This window comes from Polyodon spathula, chromosome 4, assembly GCF_017654505.1.
Source record: "Polyodon spathula isolate WHYD16114869_AA chromosome 4, ASM1765450v1, whole genome shotgun sequence".
NCBI classification, from domain to species: domain Eukaryota; kingdom Metazoa; phylum Chordata; class Actinopteri; order Acipenseriformes; family Polyodontidae; genus Polyodon; species Polyodon spathula.
Window position 1 is genome coordinate 42208521 of NC_054537.1, and position 21429 is coordinate 42229949.

The 21429-nt window shown below is 34.7% G+C and overlaps 1 protein-coding gene across 2 annotated transcripts in view; it reads right to left on the bottom strand.

Annotated features, from left to right (window-relative positions):
• nphp3 (nephronophthisis 3) overlaps positions 1–21429 on the bottom strand; it is a 97679-nt gene that overhangs the window by 41133 nt on the left and 35117 nt on the right. Inside the window, exons 28-38 of one of the 2 annotated variants that reach the window (XM_041247943.1) lie at positions 21211–21230; positions 18480–18579; positions 17207–17332; positions 15709–15870; positions 14785–14949; positions 14508–14649; positions 11193–11314; positions 7530–7636; positions 6589–6715; positions 2918–2995; positions 348–486 (exon numbers count right to left, since the gene is read on the bottom strand). In XM_041247943.1, the coding sequence (XP_041103877.1) occupies positions 348–486; positions 2918–2995; positions 6589–6715; positions 7530–7636; positions 11193–11314; positions 14508–14649; positions 14785–14949; positions 15709–15870; positions 17207–17332; positions 18480–18579; positions 21211–21230 (1288 nt within the window). Of the gene's footprint in view, positions 1–347; positions 487–2917; positions 2996–6588; positions 6716–7529; positions 7637–11192; positions 11315–14507; positions 14650–14784; positions 14950–15708; positions 15871–17206; positions 17333–18479; positions 18580–19097; positions 19297–21210; positions 21231–21429 lie in introns of those variants that run through there. The other variant, XM_041247942.1, reaches the window with a different exon arrangement.

Sequence of the window (21429 nt, forward strand, 5' to 3'; positions counted from 1 at the left end):
TACTGCAGCTTGCATATACAGTAGCTGTACAAAAACAATTACATAATGTAATGTGGGTCTTTGAATCTTTAAACAGTCTCCTATAGTATTTAAGGGTAAGTTTATGCACTTATTCAAGGGTTTTCAGATGCAATATTCATCGTCTGTCAAAGCTAATATTTTTCTTCAACACACAATTTATTTAAGAAAGTTAAATGGCTAAAAATGAGGCCAGAAAAGGACTATATCTGACACTGCTGCAAAAAAAATGTGTAACTATGATACAAATAGTTTATTTCAAACAGAAAGCAGTAAACATCATGCATAGATGTCCAACGTGTTATTAGAATAAGAATTGGTTGATTTACCTGGAGCCTGACAGTTGAACACATCTGGAGCAAAGAAGCATTTCCCGGTCTCCTCAGCAATGAAAGCATAATCTAACTGGCTCAGGCCACTGACTGCAGGCAAGAACAGGTTCCAGAGTCCGGAGGCTTTAGCTTTCTCCTGCCAAATATAGACCAAATATATCAAAATACCGTACCAATGTACACATGTCCCATTCCTCACAAACAGTTACTGGCATATCTAAAGCAATGTGTGGGTACCTAAATTCAACGGTACTGCTGAGCATTGACTGAACAAAAACATCACTATTGTCGCAACACTTCTGGGTATTTACGAAAGCTTTGTTGCATTCCTAAACTAAACAGTAAATTTAAAAAGAGTGATTCTGCATATCGGCATGCAGCTTCAGAATCTAAAAAGAATATTCCAAATCTTAAATATAAGTGTTTATTAAATATGCTGCATTACTTTGTAAAATGTGTGTGTGTGTGTGTGTGTGTATGTATATATATATATATATATATATATATATATATATATATATATATATATATATATATATATATATATATATATATAGATATATATAGATATATAGATAGATAGATAGATATAGATTGTTGATTACATTGTCATATTTGGTGCATTTTATTTATTTGCTGACAGTTTCATCCAGAGGGCTATATTAACTATTAAAGTAATTCATGTAAGAAATAACCCACCACAGGGTGTGCGGTAAGACAATTCTCACCGCACGCCCTGGTTGCGTTGTGAGGCATGAGGCCGCAGGCCATATATTATGCATCCTTCCACTGGGAAAAAATAGTCCAGGAAGACGGTTTGATTTTAACATATATCTTGTACTTTTTTCCCTTGCCATAAACATTACATTGAACATTGCCATTTATTGTAACATTTTCAAGATGAAATGGCATTTGTGAATTGAAAGCAGACTGATTTCCCACATCTGAGGGAGGATTCATGGAACAGCCAAACACTGCACTGCACTGCACTGCACTGCACTGTTACTTGAGGTAGGGGTTTCTGAGTGGGTTTTTTTGTATGAAATGATCCTATTCAGGCTTTGCTGTCTTCAAATAATTTCTTAGGCTGTTTTCACATTTAGTTTAATAAGTAGATGCCGCTGCTGCATATATACTTGCGTAGTGATTTCTCAGATGGCTTTTGAATAGCGTTACTGCTACTGCTTACCTTGGAATTTTCTTTGTTCTGTTCTCTGACTAAATAAATACCACAGTATATTTGCCAATTTCTCTGTAATTCTTAGTGACATAGATGAAAAAACAAACAGATTTTTGAGTGATTTAAATGCTGTTTCAGTTGTATGTTGACATTTTTACCTACAGAAACACTGTTTAGATAATTGTTACTATTAAGGCTGTAACCACCAACTCAAAGTGCCAATGGCACATTGTTTTTTTGTTTTTTTTGCACTGGCAACCATTTTAGTCGTAGTCTGGAGCCGTGGTACAGACAAGTTATTGCTGAAATGCTGTTCCCTTCTAAGGTTGCCAAAGCAGATTTTATAGATGAAAGCTTTGCCGCCTCCTTATGTGTCACTCTGCAGTTGCCACAGACCACTGTTCACACCGAACGCAGTGTCTGTTGTTACACCACGGCTGCATGTACAAGCAACAAACAGCACATGGCAGCGGGAAGGGAAAACTGTTTTTAAACAGAATATATATTTATTTTATAAAACCTAATTTTAACCCCACACACACACCATCTTAATCCCCCCCCACCCCCACACCCCTACAATTACCCAAAATATCAGGCAGTTGTGTTGTTTAAAACAAAATTTAAAAATTGTTGCATTTAAAAATTGAGATATTTTATTTCTTTCTTTGTGGGTTTTGTCTGGTTGGCTGGGTATAGGCAAGGACAGTGTGAGTTAAAGGCATCATTATGTATTGATATTATTGAGCATTATACACATGATTAAAAAAATGCAACTACGCCATCCCATCATATAAAACTTTTGGGGGGGAGGGGCTGTAAACGCAGCAACAATCAGTGGTACTGTGCATTTAACAACACAATACTGGAACAATGAACAGCAAACAAAAAAGATACTTGCAATCGCCCTGCTCTACCAGAGAAAGAAAAAAAAAGTAAGATCGCTGTGGATCCATGACATCGCCAAAAAAATTTAAAAAGTATGGTGAATATCATCGGCTGATACAGGAGCTCCGGTCTAATGAAGGCAGATTTCAAATGTACTTAATGTTGTATTGTACAGCTCAGAAATCAGAACCACTTGCTTTTCATCCATTGTACTTTTTTTTTTTCTTCCTCGCAAAGGAATCTTCTACTTTTCCCTGATTGGTTGCTGGTATTTTACGTCTCCTGCGCGCCGCTCTGCGGTGCCGACTGGGTGCCGTTTCCATCTGCCGCTGTGTGTGACCGCCTTTGTTGGAAATAATTGCTTTTGCTGAGCCGCGTCCGGTGTGAACGGCCCTTTAGTCTCCCCAAAAACTCTATGAAAAACATGATGTTGAAACCTAAATATGGTAGTCTAAATTACAGTTTGCATGATATAACAAATTAAACCTGAAGGCTCACTCACCCTCAATTTCTCAATCACTTCAGGACTTTTCCATCTCAGTGGTAAATTTGTATTTTTTATGTAATATTCAGAAACCTCCTAAAACAGAAAACACAGATTACAAAACAACAATAAACAACATTCTTACAATGCTGTAAAACAATTCCTTCCAAGCTCCTTTTTAAAAGGTACTAGAAATGTGTTTTGTGAACAGAAACAAACTTCCACCCTCTTTAAAACAAATTGCAGTCCTTAGACATTCTGGCATGTGGTTGGTTAAAACCTCATCACATGACCAAAAATAGATCAAACTACACTGCTTACAGTCAATTTTTTTTTATTTTTTTTACAAACTCCTTCAGAGTACGTTATCACGCTGAGTGTCCTTCCTGTCTTCACACAATTTAGCAAAATGGCAGATAATCCGCATCTGGACCTCCTGGACAGTGATTTTGTGAGGTAACAGAAAATGAATTACAAAATATACTAAAATTGTCATTAAAAACTTTCAGTTCTTTCAGTATTTTCAGGCTTCCTAAAATTCAAACAGATCCAACTCGACGATATAAATAAATACTATATAACTACTTATATATATCTTATATATATACTGATATATATATATATATATATATTACCTCATGGTTTGTCCTTTTATATATCCAAATATATATATAATCCTTTAACTATGTTACTATATACAATATATATATATATATATATATATATATATATATACTCATATAGATATATATAATATATATTATATATATAAGATATTTATATAATATATCGATTAGGCGCTTAATCCGCGGGCATTGGGGTACTGAGGTCCTTTCAAATACAGTCGGCGGCGCTTTATTGGGATGCCTCGGGAGAAGTAAAAATATCCTGAATAAACGGCTTTCCCAATTAAACAAGATGCACTTGAGATGGCCATTATGATTAAATGTTAAATACATCATTTAAAATACAAGTCAATTGTCTGTTTGTTTTTTTATTCCTAAACAAAATGAATCGGTTTTACTTCTACAGGAAATGAAAAAGAATGAAATCCCATCTTATCACAAGGTGAGGCACCTGCGATGTTGATATGCCAACTTTCTTTGTCACACCAGCCTGACTCCAGCTCCTTCAAGAGTTCAAAGTGGTTTACACAATTTACGCAAGTCACAGCGTAATCACGCACTCACTGCACTGTGCTATGAAAATACTGTATCCCAATTAAATGAAGTCACGTCACAATTAAACAATATAAATAGCATTGGGAAGAACCGTCTCCCAGAGTTGTATCCCATTTAAGCAGAAATCCCGATTATCAGTAACCCAATTGCCATGCCGACTACATACGCCATTAAGAAACGTTGTTAAGAAGTGTCTCAAAGTTCATTTGGATACACGTGGAAGTTAGAACTCAGCAATCCGCAATCCACAATCAGAAAGCCTAAATGGGGATTGGCGGTTAAAAAAACAGATTTTCATTATCAGGATGATTTTCCTGTATTTTGTAACGATTAAACGCTATATAAAAATATTATTATTATTATTTATTATTATTATTATTATTATTATTATTATCCTGACAAATACAATAGAATCATCATTCCCTGATACTGAAAATCTTTTATCTGGTTTTTAAAAATACCTAAATAACTGCTTCTGATTTCCGATTGTTTATCACAAAGTTCTGACTTGCACATGTATCCCAAAATAACTACGAGATGCCACTTGCCATTAACAACGTTTCTTAATGGCAGATATTTGAAAGGGCCTCAGTACTAATTAAAAATAATCATATACATTTTTATTAATGTACTTATTTGTCAAATTAAAATAATTATTTATTTAGTACTGTTTTAATAAAAAAATTTAAAAAATGTAAAATGTATTCCAAAATTAAACCTCAGGAACCCACTGAGCTTACTAGCAATGAGCCTGTGTCTAGTCAATGTATCTATGTTACGATAAAAATCTGAATCAGGTCAATCTTAAGTTTTGTCAGTAACTGTCCAAGCAAGGTGGTAAATGAGAGAAATTATGAAGAAATATATTACTTTTCACGAAATGTATCGAAAGCTTATTGGTAAAGACTTGAGATTTTCTGGTAATGGAAAGGGGGGGGGGCAATTACAAAATGTTTCCTTGAAATTAACTCGCAGCTCCTTTTTTCTACTCATGTCAGCTGGAAAACATTTGGATAATACCCAGATAGCAATCTGCAGTACAGGATTACATAACACCTGCAAGGATGAAGTTCATTATTAATAATAGCAGAATGTTCAACCGTGTTTAAGTGACAATATCAAAGAACAAAAAACTGAACTAAAATTCCTAGATAACATCACATTAACTTCCAGTTATCCACCCTTCCTGCTTTGTGCTGTCATATGCTGGATATACTGCTGAAATAGTGCTTATTACTGTAATAAAAAGTGTGCATTATGGCAACCAGTAGTAAATAACTGTTTGCTATTTTGTAAGAATGACACTCTGGAAGGAAAGCAGTTTTGGTTGCGGGCGACCAATCTTCAGTTTAATGAATTAATAGGAGTAGCTTTTTTTTTTTTTTGTTTGTTTAGTTTTCTGATGAATATGATTAAATAAAATCTCTGAGGAAGATGAGGAATGGAGATAAAGAGAAGATCCTTTTTTAAGATTAAACAATATCTGGCTACAAGTAAAGTTATTCAGTAAAGATCTAACAGAAATGTATGGGAACAAAAACGAAAAAAAAAAAAAACACCTGGCAGCAAAAGCTGAAACTATGAGCCAAGCAAACCTGTTTTGAATGATAAATGCCTTACTTGAAGGATCAAAGGGAATAATAGCAATACAGTATGTGATTTATAATAAGGGTCACACGACTATGACCATTTTCCATGTTTCCAAGAAAGCTATAGGGAATCTATTTTTTTACTATAATAATTTGCACATTTTTCCAATAGAAATACTCATAGCAAACAGCATTGGTACCCCAAAATAAGTAAAGGTTTCTGGGTAGAGAATGTTGAAAGTGGATTTTGTTAGCATAAGCATCATATTAAAGACTTGCTTAAAGGATATGTAACAGGGCCAGCAGCCCTGTACAGGAGAAGGGGGCAGGGCAAAGCCCTGCTCCTATAAAGTATATTTGTTTTGTATTGTTGTTGCTGTTACTACTATTTTGATTTATTATATATTTAAATGACGACAAAATCTGTGCGTTTTGTTATTGTTTTATTAAATGTGACGGCGAAGAGTTTTGTTTGGTAGTGTGGATGGGAAGCCCCGTCCACAAATAAAAAAAAACTTGTGCAGAAGGTGGCCATTTCCCCATTAATTGTTTAATTTACTGCTAATTGGGAGATGGTCATCTGCATAAAAGCCTGCAGCTCTTTGCACTCTTGGTGGGTGTTCAGAGGAGCTAATGACAGCGAGTAAGGGGGAAATCGAAAGTGAAACTAAAAGAATAGGGACAGTGACAGCAATTTGCCCAGCCTGACCTATCCGTTTTGTATTTGTGTTTTTTTAAAACTTTTATTTTGCTCTGTGAGCAGTGTGTTTTTGTTTCAACCTTTTATTTTATTTTTGTTTGAAAAAAAAAAAAAAAATCTTATTATTAATTGTCTTTGGTCTCTATACAGGATTATAGAGTCCTTTATGGATCACATCAGATTGCCGGTGAAAAGTTGTTTAATAACCACATTGCTGACCTGTTCAGCTGGAAACACGTGTTCTTTCATGAACTCTTTCACCTGGCTAAGAATCAGCCTCCCCTTTGCTGATTGTTGGAAGAGACCTTTAGCTTCAATGAGTTGCTTGGCTGGAGAATAAGAACCCCTACACGAATAGGAAAAATACACTTTTACAATTTTTTTGCGCAATATTACATGTCATAAGGATTTTTTCTGCCATTTGCTTTCAGTGGGATTCAAAATCCTGTTATCCAGTTACACTATAAACCAACAGTTTGAATAAACCAATATCATAATGAATCCACAGCAATAGCAACCTACTCCCAAGAATATTTCTATGAAATGGTGGAGGCTTTCAACCCATTGGCTGCTAACTACAAGTAAACTTATGTATGTGTTTTGCTGATGCTACTTTGTAGTCCATGCTTTTCCCCACAATATGAAGTAAAAGGATTTCTGTTTGTCAAATTATTATACCAGAATGAACTGCAACTGTACTGCTAGATTTTCAAAATGCTTCTTGTATAATACAAATCATACTGGACAAGAAACTGAAGACCAAGACTGAACAAATCCTCAACATGCAATGTTTTAGGACAATCTGATTTCCGTGACCACTTTACACTTGAAGTACTTCTACATAGCCTGAGCTGTTAAGCAGTGTGGCATACCAACTCTTTTTAAAGCTCTGGACTGAAATGCATGCTGATAGTAAATAACGTTATCCTTCAACAATTGTCAGTTTTTCCTCAGCACGGGTAGCTATGGGACCAATAGGCTAATACTGATACCCAAAAGTATAACACAACACTCCCTAAAGAATAGTGGCTATGCACCATCACAGATCACTAAGATAGTATATATGCCACGTAAACAATTATTGATATTCCTACATGAACATTTGTTGTTTGTTTTTAAACCAGCAGACCTACAGTTTTGGGGTTATTTTACACGTTTACCTCTCTGCAATCTGGAGTCCCACTTCTGCCAAAGGCTTCACACTGTCACCAAACTTATAGGCATCTTCAGCACTAGCATTTCCAAGAAGATGACGTGCATAGATTCCCTATAATTTCCACAAAAAAAAAATTATAATAAAGCAAAAAAATAAACTGCACTTGCATACACTTTCTTTAAAGAACCAATTGAATCAATCTGTTTTGCTGAAGTAACAATAATTTAAAAGACAGGTAATCCTTGGAGGTTTTTTTTTTTTTTTTTTTTTTTTTACAGTTTATTTCTCTTTATCTTGCAACTGAAAAGATAAAGCAGAAAACACCTCAAACCACCCCCGATATAACACATTTGCTGTTTCTTTTTAAATACACCTTGCAGAATGCCAATGACTGTGCCTTTAAGTGCAAATGATTTGCTGTTATAGGAGCTGCTGCAATGAGGTCTTCTGTCTATTAGTAAGTAGCCTAAGCCACAGCAGTAATTGTATTGAGACTTGCTAATGTTCTTTTCTGGTCTACAAATTTTAAGAAGCACATTTTTTCGCCCACAAGATATACTACGAGGCATTCAGGCCATTCCCAATCTTGTATATATACTCAAACCGAAGTATTTATATCAGCTACTCTCTTGAATTATACACAGTGCAGCAGACATCCTAGTTCTATTAATTTTAGTAAATGTCAAAGTCTTGGTTTGAGGCGTGGGTTTTAAATAACTACTCTTCAGCCAGCAGATTGTAGCTTTTATAGTCATTAAAGTCAGGAATGCCTTCAACACATGATGAATAACAAAGATGAAATCAATGATACATGAATAATTAAATGAGTAGCTTGAACTTAAAACATAAGATGGCTATACTAGGGTAGTACTTTGCTTTAAAACAAAAATAAAAGCAATTAAAACATTTACAACTATCTCCAGAGCCTGCTTTTTTGTTTGTTTGTTTTTTCCTTACCAGTATATCTACTTAATTCAGATGCATTTATTAAACAGGATAAGGTCACATCTGTCTTTGTGAGACGGACATTTGTGTGAATTATCATCAGTAGGCAGGCAGAAGATCCTAGTCAATATTAACCAGTGTTTCTGTTAATATATTTAGTCGTACATTTCAGTTGGAGTCAACAGTTTGGGTATTATCATTTAAATTAGTTTATTTATACACTTTTCTGGACTTCATTTTATTATTCTTCTTTAATCAAATGTTGTTTGTGTGTAAAATGTGTGTTATGCTGTATCTTTTATGAATTGATTGGCCAGGTTAACAATAGGAAATGAGAACTTGTTCAATTTGGTACATTAGTAGTACATCCACAAACAGAGCACAAAGTCAAATGTATGATTTAAAATAAAAAAGTAAGTGGCGACTAGTTAACCTAGTTGACTTTCTTTTTTTTTTATTAACACAACACAATTAGTAGTCATTCTGCATGTAATACTGTTTTTAAACTCCAGTACACATAACTGCAATGAGATGCAAATCTAAACCAAATATTTTTTCCATGCTGACAGTAGCATCTTCAAAATGTGACCTGAATATTTGCAACTACAAAAATCAATAAACCTGGGTAAGGAAATCTTACCAATAAATGAAAACCTATAATGTATTTCTACTTGGTTTCCAGATATTCAGACTAATTTATTTGAAGGCAGGTAGATATTTTACATTTATTCAGTTTCCAATATGTGGTATCATAGAAAGATCTGACAAGGTACTGCTGAGCTGAAAAGGCAATTTTCTCCAGACCCAAACTTAATGAAAGCACTGTGACTGATGTATCAGCTGTCAGAAGGTTAATCTCAAAGAATATGCCTTTAGGAAGCAAAATAAACTGCCTTGTTCAGCTGAAGTTATTAAATATAGTGAGGTAAAAAAAAATAGATTAAAAGCGCTTCTCCTTTAACATAGTATTGCTTTCCACTGATGATAAAAGCATGATTTTGCAATTCTAAATGTTTCTTAGCCCAAACTTGAATTGCAACACCTAAAAAGAATTAAATAAATAAATAAATAAATAAATAAAAATATATATTATAAATTTTATTTAAGAAAAAGGTGCACGCAATTAAGTATTTGCCCCCTGTCTGATTTTCTGCATTTTTGCATATTTTTGACACTGAATGTTATCAGATCTTCAACCAAAATCTAATATTAGATAAAAGGGACCTTGAGTGAACAAATAACACAATAATATTTATTAAAGAAATTTATGCAACACCCAATGCCCCCGTGTGAAAAAGTAATCGCCCCCTTAGACTCAATAACTGGTTATGCCACCTTTAGCAGCAGTAACTGCAACCAAATGCTTCCTGTAGTTATTGATCAGTCTCTTACAGCACTGGGGAGGAATTCTGGCCCACTCCTTCATGCAGAACTGCTTAAACTCAGTCACATTTGTGGGTTTTCGAGAATAAAGTGCTTATTTCAGGTCCTGCCACAACATCTCAATGGGGTTTATGTCTGGACTTTGACTTTGACTGGACTTCAGCTTCAACTCACGTACGGACGACCTGACATTCTCCTGTATAATTCTCTGATACAGAGCAGAATTTATGGTTCCTTCAATGATGGCAAGTCATCCAGGTCCTGATGCAGCAAAGCATCCCCAAATCATGACACTACCACCACCATGCTTGACCGTTAGTATGAGGTTCTTACTGTAGAATGCAGCGTTTGGTTTTCGCCAGACATAACGGGGCCCATGTTGGCCAAAAAAAGTTAAACTTTTGACTCATCTGTCCATAGAACATTGTTCCAGAACTGTTAAGGATCATCCAGGTGCTTTTTGGCAAACTTGAGATGAGCATTCATTTTTGCCCAGTGTCTTTCTGATGGTGGAGTCATGAACACTGACCTTAGCTGAGGTGAGAGAGGCCTGCAGATCCCTGGATGTTGTTCTAGGGTTCTTTGTGACTTCCTGGATGATATTACACCTTGCTCTTGGAGAGATTTTGGCAAGACGGCCACTCCTGGGAAGATTCACTACTGTGCCAAACTTTCTCCATTTGGACAATATGTCTCTGAGTGTGGTTTGGTGGAGCTACAGAGCCTTAGAAATGGCTTTGTAACCCTTTCCAGACTGATAGTCATCAACAACTTTTTTCTGGAGGTCTTCAGGAATTTCTTTTAATCGTGGCATGATGTGCCTCTAGAACCTGTGTGCTGACAACTTCACTCTGATGGTAATGGCCGAAGTTAGTCAGATTTATATTGGGCAGGGCTGGCCCAAATCAGGCCTGACTGTTAACCAAAGTATTCAAACAGCTGACCCTAACTATCCCTTTAATTGGGTTGAGTTAACTAGGGGGGGGCAATAACTTTTTCACACCTGAAGATTGCATGTTTGATTACCTTGCACATTTTTTCTCTTAGACTCCTTCTATATACTACTACAACCCACACAAAGATCTGACCAAATTCAATGTGAAAAATGTTCAAAAATGTACATTTATGCACTATATATATATATATATATATATATATATATATATATATATATATATATATATATATATATATATATATATAATATATTTTTTTTTTACCAGGACATGGTCAACTGACATTACATCTTGTTTACAACATTCTGGGAGGCAGCAAAGTATTACATGGCATTTCACACATATTCTCAGTTACAGAACACCAATGACAAAGGAAACCCTACCTGAGCTATTCCAGCCATCTTAAAAAAGGCAAGGGCTTCAAAGAAGTTCCACTGAGACAATAAGTGTGGAATATGTCGGCACTGGCAGTAGATGGAAATCAGTTCTTCAGGTGCTGGAATTCCTGAAAAGGTGGTCATAAATGGTACTTTAAGGTAAGGAATTCCCATGTGAGGTACTTCTAGGATAACAGCTGGACACGATAAGACTGACAATACAATGCAGCACAGCTAAATCCAAGAAGAAATAGGTTTCAACAGATTGTAGACTATTTCCATTGCATTCCAGTTATTTTGCTGTAAATATATCATCCGTGAGGTAAAGCTGTAGCTGTAAGAATAACTAATTTAACAAATAATTAAGTAATATAAATTAACATTATCCTGTAGCTTACTAATAATTCAACAACTACTAATTCAACAAGCAAATACACTTCTAACATGGAACATCAGTCTTTTAAATGAAAACATTAGTTAATGCCTTAAAGATATATCCCTAAGTCAAGCAGAAAAATGTTTCAAGGAATCACAACTTGACTTATAGTTTTACCACAGTGGACAAAGAGGAACTCTCCAACTTCCGGAAGGGACAGTAGCACATCAATATAATGCAGCCATACATTCAGTTTGTTTAAGTTATCTTGCCACATTTGAATGGTGTGTCTTAGGTCCAGTGTTTACATTATTGTTATTCAGCTATTAGCAGTGCCTTTTCTGCATGTATTATTTTCCTGATTGCTTTCAGTATTAGATTGTTGTGTATTTCTTGAGAATTTGAGGTGGTTTCAGCACTAAATCAAACCAAGCTACTCATGTCACAGCAATATTGTAGAACACGAAATGACATTACATCTACATACAATCTCTGATATATACTCATTGAAATATGTCTATTGTATTTTTATATACGTTTAAGAATTTATAAAGTACTCAAGGCCATTTCATTGAATCAGACCACATACATCCATTCAACCTATTAGTAAATATTAGAGCCTAAACGCATTGCATAAATGAAATATTTCAAAAGCAGAGCCTGGTTACCTTGGGGGTGAATACATCTTGTCCAGTGTAAATATTAATTCAGTTAACAGGCACTGCTACAGGATTATTCAATGCGTAACATAGAACTCGCTGCCTGCCAAAAAGGAAGGTGGGGCTTGTTCTCTGCAGTATACTTTACAAATACATTAAATAAATATACTGAATAAATCATTGCCAGAGAGCCTTCTCAACCTAGTTTCTCTTGTTGCCTCCTGATATTCTGATTAGTAATGGTTTGCTCCATTATTAAAGTTCCACATACGACAATTTTAATTCTTACTGTTCTGTATTAGCAAAATCCAACAAATCCAGTTCCATGGAAATCTCTCCTCATGATTCATTAGTAAACTATTATCAGTGCAAGGTACCATGGTCTTTACTTTGACAAGCTCTAATTTAGACATTATTAGGACTAATAATATTGTTGAAAGAAACATGCAGATCAGGTTTTTTTTTTGTTGTAGTAAATTCCATTTACTTTGTGACAAATACTGCCGGCTGACTCATTTCCGATTTTCTGATTTTTCATGATTTCATGATTTTTATCCTGTTGCTTACACCGTTAACATCAATGTCACCTAGTAATTTAGTCATTTTTTTTTATTTTTTAAATAAATAAATTACAAACTGTCCTATCAGATATTTGTCACTCCCTTTGCTCATGGCATAACATAGACTTTAGATCACTGTTTAAGGCTTTGTTGGACTTTGAGGTACCATTCTATCATTCAGACATATTATTATTATTATTATTATTATTATTATTACTATTTTAAAATGGCAGATCTGTTTCACTGTTCAGGTTACATGAAAATGTGATACTGTAATATAACAAAAAAAAGTTTAATAACAACAAGATTTTTGGAAAATGTGTTATATTGTACATTAGTAATCTGTATATTTAGGAAAGGTGAGTGGTGTTTGTTTTTTTACACTTCCACCTAGCACAGACGAAACAGCTTTTTCTAGTTTATTTTACCCTATTACTTTTTTTTTGTAGCAAGGTCTTGGCTCCCTCTTGTGGGTGCTCTGCATTTGAACATTTTGTTAATAGCCAAATCGATCTAATTTCCAAGAAAATAAATGCAACAGTTATTTACACGAACAACAACATAACACAAATGAGAAAACTAGTTAGGAAGTGACAGGTTTGATATATACAGTCAGGCCATTTTATTGGGACATACTGGGTCTACCCAATTGGATTTGGCATTGCCCTGAATTAGAGATGAAAATGAAGTTGATCGTGTTCACCCTAAAGCTGTATGAGTAGATTATTGCAATCAGTCTACCAGAAACGGAGAAAATCATAGATAAAATATACATGATAGTGAATCCATGTTGAGCAGTTACCACAGTAGCAAGACACTGGTCATCAGAGTGTACAAGCAATGCCAAAATTAATGAAAAATGATTGCCCTAAGAGACAGCTAGCTGTGTCCACAAACACTTAGTGGCGGGCAGATGGAAAAGATAGTTAGAGAGGATTTTCAAGTCTGACCAATATCAAACAGTAGCTCCAATGACAGCAATGTTAAACGCAGGACACACACACCCATGTAAACCCATACAGCACAAAGAACCTTGCAACGGATGAACTGCTGCAGTTGCCAATTGCCAAAACAACTAACAAGAAAATACGCAGCAGTGGTGTAAGGAGTGAAAAGATTGGATTGCTGGTAACTGAATCAACATGAGCATGTAGGGATTAACTTGACCAACACATTTATCATCATGATCCTCAGCCTACCTCTCTGCACCAGTTGTGTGAAATATAAACGACTCAATGGATTATCCCTTGAACACTTTTCAGCACCTAATGGAATCTATGCCACACTGTGTCAAGGCTGAAATCAGGACATATGTTGGCCCAACCCAATACTAGGCAAATATCCTAAAAAAAAAAAAGTGGCTCGGGAATATGCGTCTCCCTAACATATATAGAGGGGGGCACATTTGTTAATTTTTTATCAGATGTTATTGAGAATTTACACCCACAAAACTGCTGCTCGAGAACAATGGTTTTGGTTCCAAAAGGAATTCATAGTTTATTCATACAGTCAACGAGTGTGATCCCAGTTTAGAAGGCCTTCTGGTTCACTTATGGTGTACGTCTGTAATTTCCAATTACCGAACAGTCTGTAACCTGAATATTGGCACCTTGGAACACCCCTACAGCAACACCTCAACAATAGGGCAGGCCATTCTACATCCTAAGCACTTTTATAGCAATTAAAAGGGAAAAAAAAAAAAAAAAAGGTTTGTAGAATATTATACCTTCTATCCCCCTTATCGCCCCCATTGTGTCAATAAAGTTGAGATCTTGGGGCCAGGAGTAAGGCATTAGGAAGTAGGCTAAATCCACAATTGGATGTCCAGTGGTGGAAAGTTCCCAGTCAAGCACTCCTAATACTCGAGCCTTTGAAAAATAAAAAAAATAAATAATCTATTACTGATTCTGATAAAAGTCTATAAAAACATAAACAGCAAAGAACAAATACATTCAGGGGGTAATTTAGTCCTGGAATATAGCTTTGAAAAACAGGCATCATACCTCACTGGGATGGAATATTAAATTATCCAAGCGGAAATCTCCATGGACCAAAGTTACTTCATCGTCACTGGAAGGCAGGTTGTTAATCAGCCAATTGGATAATGTGTTCATGGTTGGTATATCAGTATTAGCTGCAGCCTTGTACTGTTTTGTCCAAGTTAACACCTTAAAAAAACAGATGTCTTCAGCCATGAATGCATGAGAAAATGTCCAGTTTTATATTTACTACAGGGTTTCTACAATAGAATTGTGTCATTTTTATAATTCCAAAATGTATTTTTAGAACCTACAAAGAGCAATACAACTAGATACTTATCTTTTCAACTAGCTATACAACATTAGAGATACATGTACCACATCTTATTTTTGTTGTTTCTGATTTTTGAATAAATCATATTGGCCTGGATTGTCTACTTCACTTTATTAGGTTGTGTTGAAAATGCCCCTTTATTTAAGTTAATGTCCCATTTTGGTAGGGTTTTTTTTTACCTTAAAGATTTTTTAAAAAATAATGCTTTACTATTATTTGTCTTTCTTTTTATAACAGGCCAGTATTTACATTAAGTTAACAGTTTCATCTCAAATAGGCTGCATCAGTCAGTAACCCAGAATTACAAGTCTGACATGTTATCACAAGAACAGAAGCATTTTTATTAAGATCAATGCTTCTCTCATAGTTTGACTATCAAAAAAAAAAAAAAAAAAGCTTTACTTCAACATAATACTGCTGGAAGCATCATTCTTAGAAATATGTATTTGATACATAATGAAACAAGAGCTTTTCACAGTGGGCAAATGCATAACATATTCAGTACTATAGATTTGACAATTTGCTGTTGCAAATGTAAAATTAACTTTTTTTTTTTTATTAAGGTTTACTCCTTAAAAAACAGCATTTATCCTTGCAACAAGTCAATGTCATACCTGTCTTTTACAGTAACCAGCACCTTTACCATAATTTTTTAGACCCAAAGCATTCAAGTCCAATGCATGCAACTTTGCCAGTGTTTCAACTGCTGCAACATACAAGGCAGAACGTTCAGCGGGACTAACTCCTGGAAGCCTCAAATCTCGAAATATGCGTCCCTAAAATACATAATAAAACAAATAATTTAATCGTTTGCATGAAATACTCATTACACAAACGTTACTGAACAATGAGGGGAAGCATAGCATAACCAGTAGCTGTCTATTTGTCAGTGATATTAAACATAGCTGATCTGTATTTCACTGGTTTAGAAAAAACAAGTTAGTCAGATCAAAAGAATCCACAAAAGGTGTAAATAACTGGAAACAGCATACTATGCAGAATGAGTACTCCAATAGTCTTTTATGATGATCCCCTTTAGATACATGTGTTAGTCAAATTGCAGTTGCATGATTGAATCTGTCTGAATCACTGATATAAGCAATCTTAATGATTTTACCTTTTAGTTCAGATTCCATGAACTACATAATACACTAAGGTATGGCTGCCAATTATCAGCTAGTACAATTACAGTTAGACTTTTTTTTTAAACAAATGGCTCAATTTTTTTTACCAGTAATTGTGTCCACGCTAGAGCAGTGGTTCCCAACCCTGGTCTTGTGGACCCCCTGTGTCTGCTGGTTTTCATTCCAACTGAGCTCTCAATTACTTAACCAAACCCTTAATTGAACTGATAATTTGCTAAATTAGACCTTTTTAATTGGTTTTAGCACTTGAACAGTTGCAGAGTTCAATTTACTTATAAAATGGTATAGCTAACTTGAAATTTGCAACTGTTTAAGTGCCGAGAACAATTAAAAGGTATAACTAAACAAATTGTCAGTTCAATTAAGGGTTGGAATTCAGTTGGAATGAAAACCAGTTGACACAGTGGGTCCCCAGGACTAGGGTTGGGAACCACTACCCTAGAGGGTTTCCTTTTACAAAATTATTTGATCAGCTAATTTAAATGCTGGAGTGTCGCACACATAATCAAGTTAAATTTTACACTGAAATGTAATTATTCGGTGTCTGATTACTCCATTTCTGTGTATGATTTCAATGAACACTCCCTTATAAATGTTTATCACAGTAAATTTGCACAGAATCTTTGCAGTTTTCCCATGCGTTAGCTTTTGACATGTTTTTTTAATATGCTTTACCATACCTCTCTAGGCTTTACAATGCTTACCTATGTTTACCATGCTTTCACTATGCTTTATTACACTTAGCTATGCTTTTACTATGGAGAACATTTATAAAGGCTATACCTTTTGCACCATTTTAACAAACGTAGAGATTAATAATTACCTTTGGGCTAACTGATTAGAAAATGACTTGTGCAGTTATTTTAGTATTATTATTATTATTATTATTATTATTATTATTATTATTATTATTATTATTATTATTATTAGTTCAGTGCAGTATGACTGAAGCAAGGCTTATACACACCTGCACATGCTCCATCACATAAAACTCAGTTCCAATGACTGAAACTTCATCACAGTACAGTAAGGGCTGAGGAACAGGGAATCCTGCTGAAAACAAAGCCTTCTGCACATGGTACTCTCTGTCCACCTTTCATAATTAAAAAGAAAATAAATGTTAGTGAATTTTTGTGAAGCTGTCATTTAGGAGGAGTTCCTAGAAATGCAAGGCCACCTATTTTATGTTTAATTGCATTGTTATTTATATGTTAAATTAAATGATCAACCATATAAAAACACAATTATTGTATTATACAAACCTGCAGGAAGAACAAATGAGGCATTTTAATATTGCCATGAAAAGTACTCTTGTTCTCTCATGATTTTTCAATTTTTGGGTAGCGACAGAATATTCGAAAAATAACAATTTTTGATCTCTTATGGTGTGCAAATATTTTGAGTGTAAATTGATGGTCAATTTGTTTTTTAAGGTACTTAATATCATTCAGCATTAAAAGGCCTGTTTAAAGTCTTTTTAACGGTGCTAGTTTCACTTTGTTAATAGTCAATGAAAATTGCGATTTTTTTTCCAACAATCAAAACAGATTATGTGGCGTATCAACCAGTTATCAAAGATACAAAACACTGTTCATGGAGCTTGGACACTGACATTGCCATTGGCCTCCCAGCCCCCCAAAGTAAGGGCATATCTTGGAAAGTTTTTTAGATAGGAAGAAAATAGTGTTCTGGTATCCTTTTTTTCACGCTACTCTCATTACTGTCCTGCAATTTCTGCAACTTGACAAGGAATGACCTAATTAGTAATTAAAAATGTTATAGAAAATCTATTTTAAATGTAATAATCTTGTTTAAGGTGAATATGAGGATGTAGTTGTATCTTTTAAGTTGTTTTGCACTTTGATTTTTTGTCTTATGAATGTAATGGTCTGTCTTCTCCCTCTAGTGGCAAATATATGTATCTCACAATACAAAAATGTAAATGGCCACAGTAACATTGATGCCAATTGTAATAAGCAAAAACATTTGCCATTTGGAGGGCATATTTAAAAGACGATACTAGTCAGAAATGATTGTTTTTTACACACACACACACACACACACAGACACACACACACAGACACATATCTCCAGTCACTAATAATATAATTGAAGAAAACTCAAATATGTACATTAACTTCTCTCATGAGAGCATCTGTATCAAAAGCTGTATCCCAGCCTGCACTCATTAACAGTTGGCAGGAATGGGCAAAAACTGTCCTGAAATGATCGGCTTCTACCTTGTGGGCACCTGGCAAGAGGGGGCCCGGAGGCTTCTTCCGCAGAACATATCTTTTGTCTGCTTTATTTATGAGAAAAGTAGGATTGGACTGCCCTGATCTGCAAAGACATGCATAAATAGTAATTAATTTCCTCTGTATAGACTATAGAGCCACAATAATCCACCTTCTCATTAAAGAAGGTGAAACTATATATATATATATATATATATATATATATATATATATATATATATGAGTTGTCTACACCAGTATATTAAGTATCACAGGCAACCATAAACAGAAGGAGTGTAATTACTTATTACTTTAATCCTAACACGGGGTTGAATGTTAACGGCTTAAGTTTGAGATACTGGATGCAGAAAGTATTACATTGCACAACCCCTGTGTTGTACACTAAAGGTGAACGCCTCCTTCTGCACTCATCTGGTCGTTGCATAAAGCTCCTTTCAGTTCACACGTAACGTGCTGTCTAAGTAACTATATAGCACTAATATTTATAAAAGTTGTGTTAACCTATTTTTAGTACATTAAAAATAAAAATGCTTTGTTTATTAACTTAAGGTACAGTAGTACAGTCTTAGTCCAAGTATGACACTGACAGTTCATATTAATTACCTGTACTGCTTGACAGTAAATGTTGTTTCATTTTTAGGAAACCCCCGTATCCTGCTGGACAAATAATTTTGCAGATGCGTCAGGTTAAATCTGTGTTGCTTTCGAACAGCGGTAGTGTCTTCGATCATATTTGCAAGTAACTTGAATCTCACAATCAAAACACTGCAAACCTACGGTGAAGCAACACGACTGAAGCACAAAGTTCAGGTTTTGTGTTTCCTGAACACAGTACCGTACAGATTGGTGCAATATTTTGAGTTCCGTCTGTAATCCGATTTGGTTGTAAAACAATAATTTACCGTTCCAGCAATGTAGTATTGTACACAATATTAGCTTAGAAAACAATAGAATGTGTATACGTCTTCAAATAAGTGCTATAAATCAGAATTACTGGAGTATATGTAGTAGGTCGATACGTCCACAATATCTGGAACAATGGAATTATTTTTGAAGTTAAAAAATACACACAAATAAATAAGCATTATTAAAAATAGTGTAGAAATGCACAAAATAAAATAACTACACGTTTTAAAATATAAAAATAAAAAAGCAACGTTAAATTCTTGGATACAGATTTTTGTTCCTAAGTAACAATGTATATTTAAATTTAGTGTAGGAACCTTTTTCCTCCCCAAAGTTTAGGGTTTTGTTGTTAAGAGGACTGTAGAATCAGCGACTCCGTGTATTCAGTGCAGAAGTGCAAAATGTAAACAGTCGCAGCGTGGAAGAAGATGTCAGCGCCGGTGACAGCACAGACCCAGGACTGAGAAAGTGAGTGCAGAGGTGGTGGACACCAGTCAGGTAAGAAACATAAACTGTTAAACATTGTTATTGCTCACAGGGACCAAATCGCCTCACCTTAATGTGTGGACAGGTGTCTTAGTTCAATTGTGCCTAATTTCGATTAGTTAATCCTGACTCACGGTGAATTCGGAAGAAGCATTAGACCACAACATACAGATAAAATGTTTTGTGAATCTATTGTGGCTGAAACTCTACTGGTGTATTGTTAAATATTTGGAATTCACTCCTAAACGAGTCATAAATCCATTTTAAAGCGACTATCACTCACACACACACACACTATACATGTATATGTATGTATATATATATATATATAGTGTGTGTGTGTGTGTGTGTGTGTGTGATAGTCGCTTTAAAATGGATTTATGACTCGTTTAGGAGTGAATTCCAAATATGTTGTGGTCTAATGCTTCTTCTGAATACACCGTGAGTCAGGTTAACTGTAATCGATATATATATATATATATATATATATATATATATATATATACATACATATACACACACACACACACACATACATACATAGTACCAGTCAAACGTTTGAGTACACCTGATTGAAACCAGGTTTTTCATGATTATCTATGCTTTTAACTATATAAACTTGTCTATAAACACTTAATATTTCATTATATGATATGTGTACTTATATAAGCTGATAATCATAAGTGAATTGCATTCAAAATTTTAATTTTTAAATGAAAATGAATTTTTCAATTTCAATGAAATGGTCACCCAGAGCAAGGGGATTTCAGTCTGAAGCCCAAGTCAGTCTGAAATGTGTATAACACGGTGTTGGAACACCGGCCTAAGAGTAAAAGTGTCTTTGTCAGATGTTCTCCGAGTTAACTAGCATGTTACCTAATTAACCTGTTGTCACTAATTATTGTTAACAGGTGAGGGTCCACGATTACTATAAATATTGTAAGTAATGTCCATTGAAAGTAATGATTTAATTGGCTTATACAGGTATCGTTTAAGTTTTGGTACAGCAAGTTATTATTTGGGTTACAATGCAATGCAGGATTTCTTCCCCACAATGGTCATGAATCCCAACATCCAGTATGACAGACACTGTAGAAAACAACAAAAGGAATACAAAGTAAGCAGTCTGTATATTTTTGTTTTATTGTAGGATATCCTGGCATAAGACTAATTTGTATGTTTACAGTACTAACTTCTATTCAGCTGGATTCAGTCCCCAGATTAGCACTAATCTTGAACTACATAACATTACTTTAATATATGAATATGTGCTAATCAGTCTGTAAAACCAGATATTTATTTTAGATATTTTTTGCTTGTGCACTTTATTGTAGGTGGAAGCAGCTTGTGGTGGTGAAACAGTTCCAAAGTCAAAACAGAGTCTCAAAACTTATGGCACAGATGAGAAAAATGTAGACATTCAAATGAAGAAAATGCATTGGTTCAGCAGCAATTTTTTATTAACAAATACTGTATCAGTAACACTTACTTAAAAGGCATTGTGTTTTATTTCTATGTAGAGCAGAACCTCAGTGTTACAAAC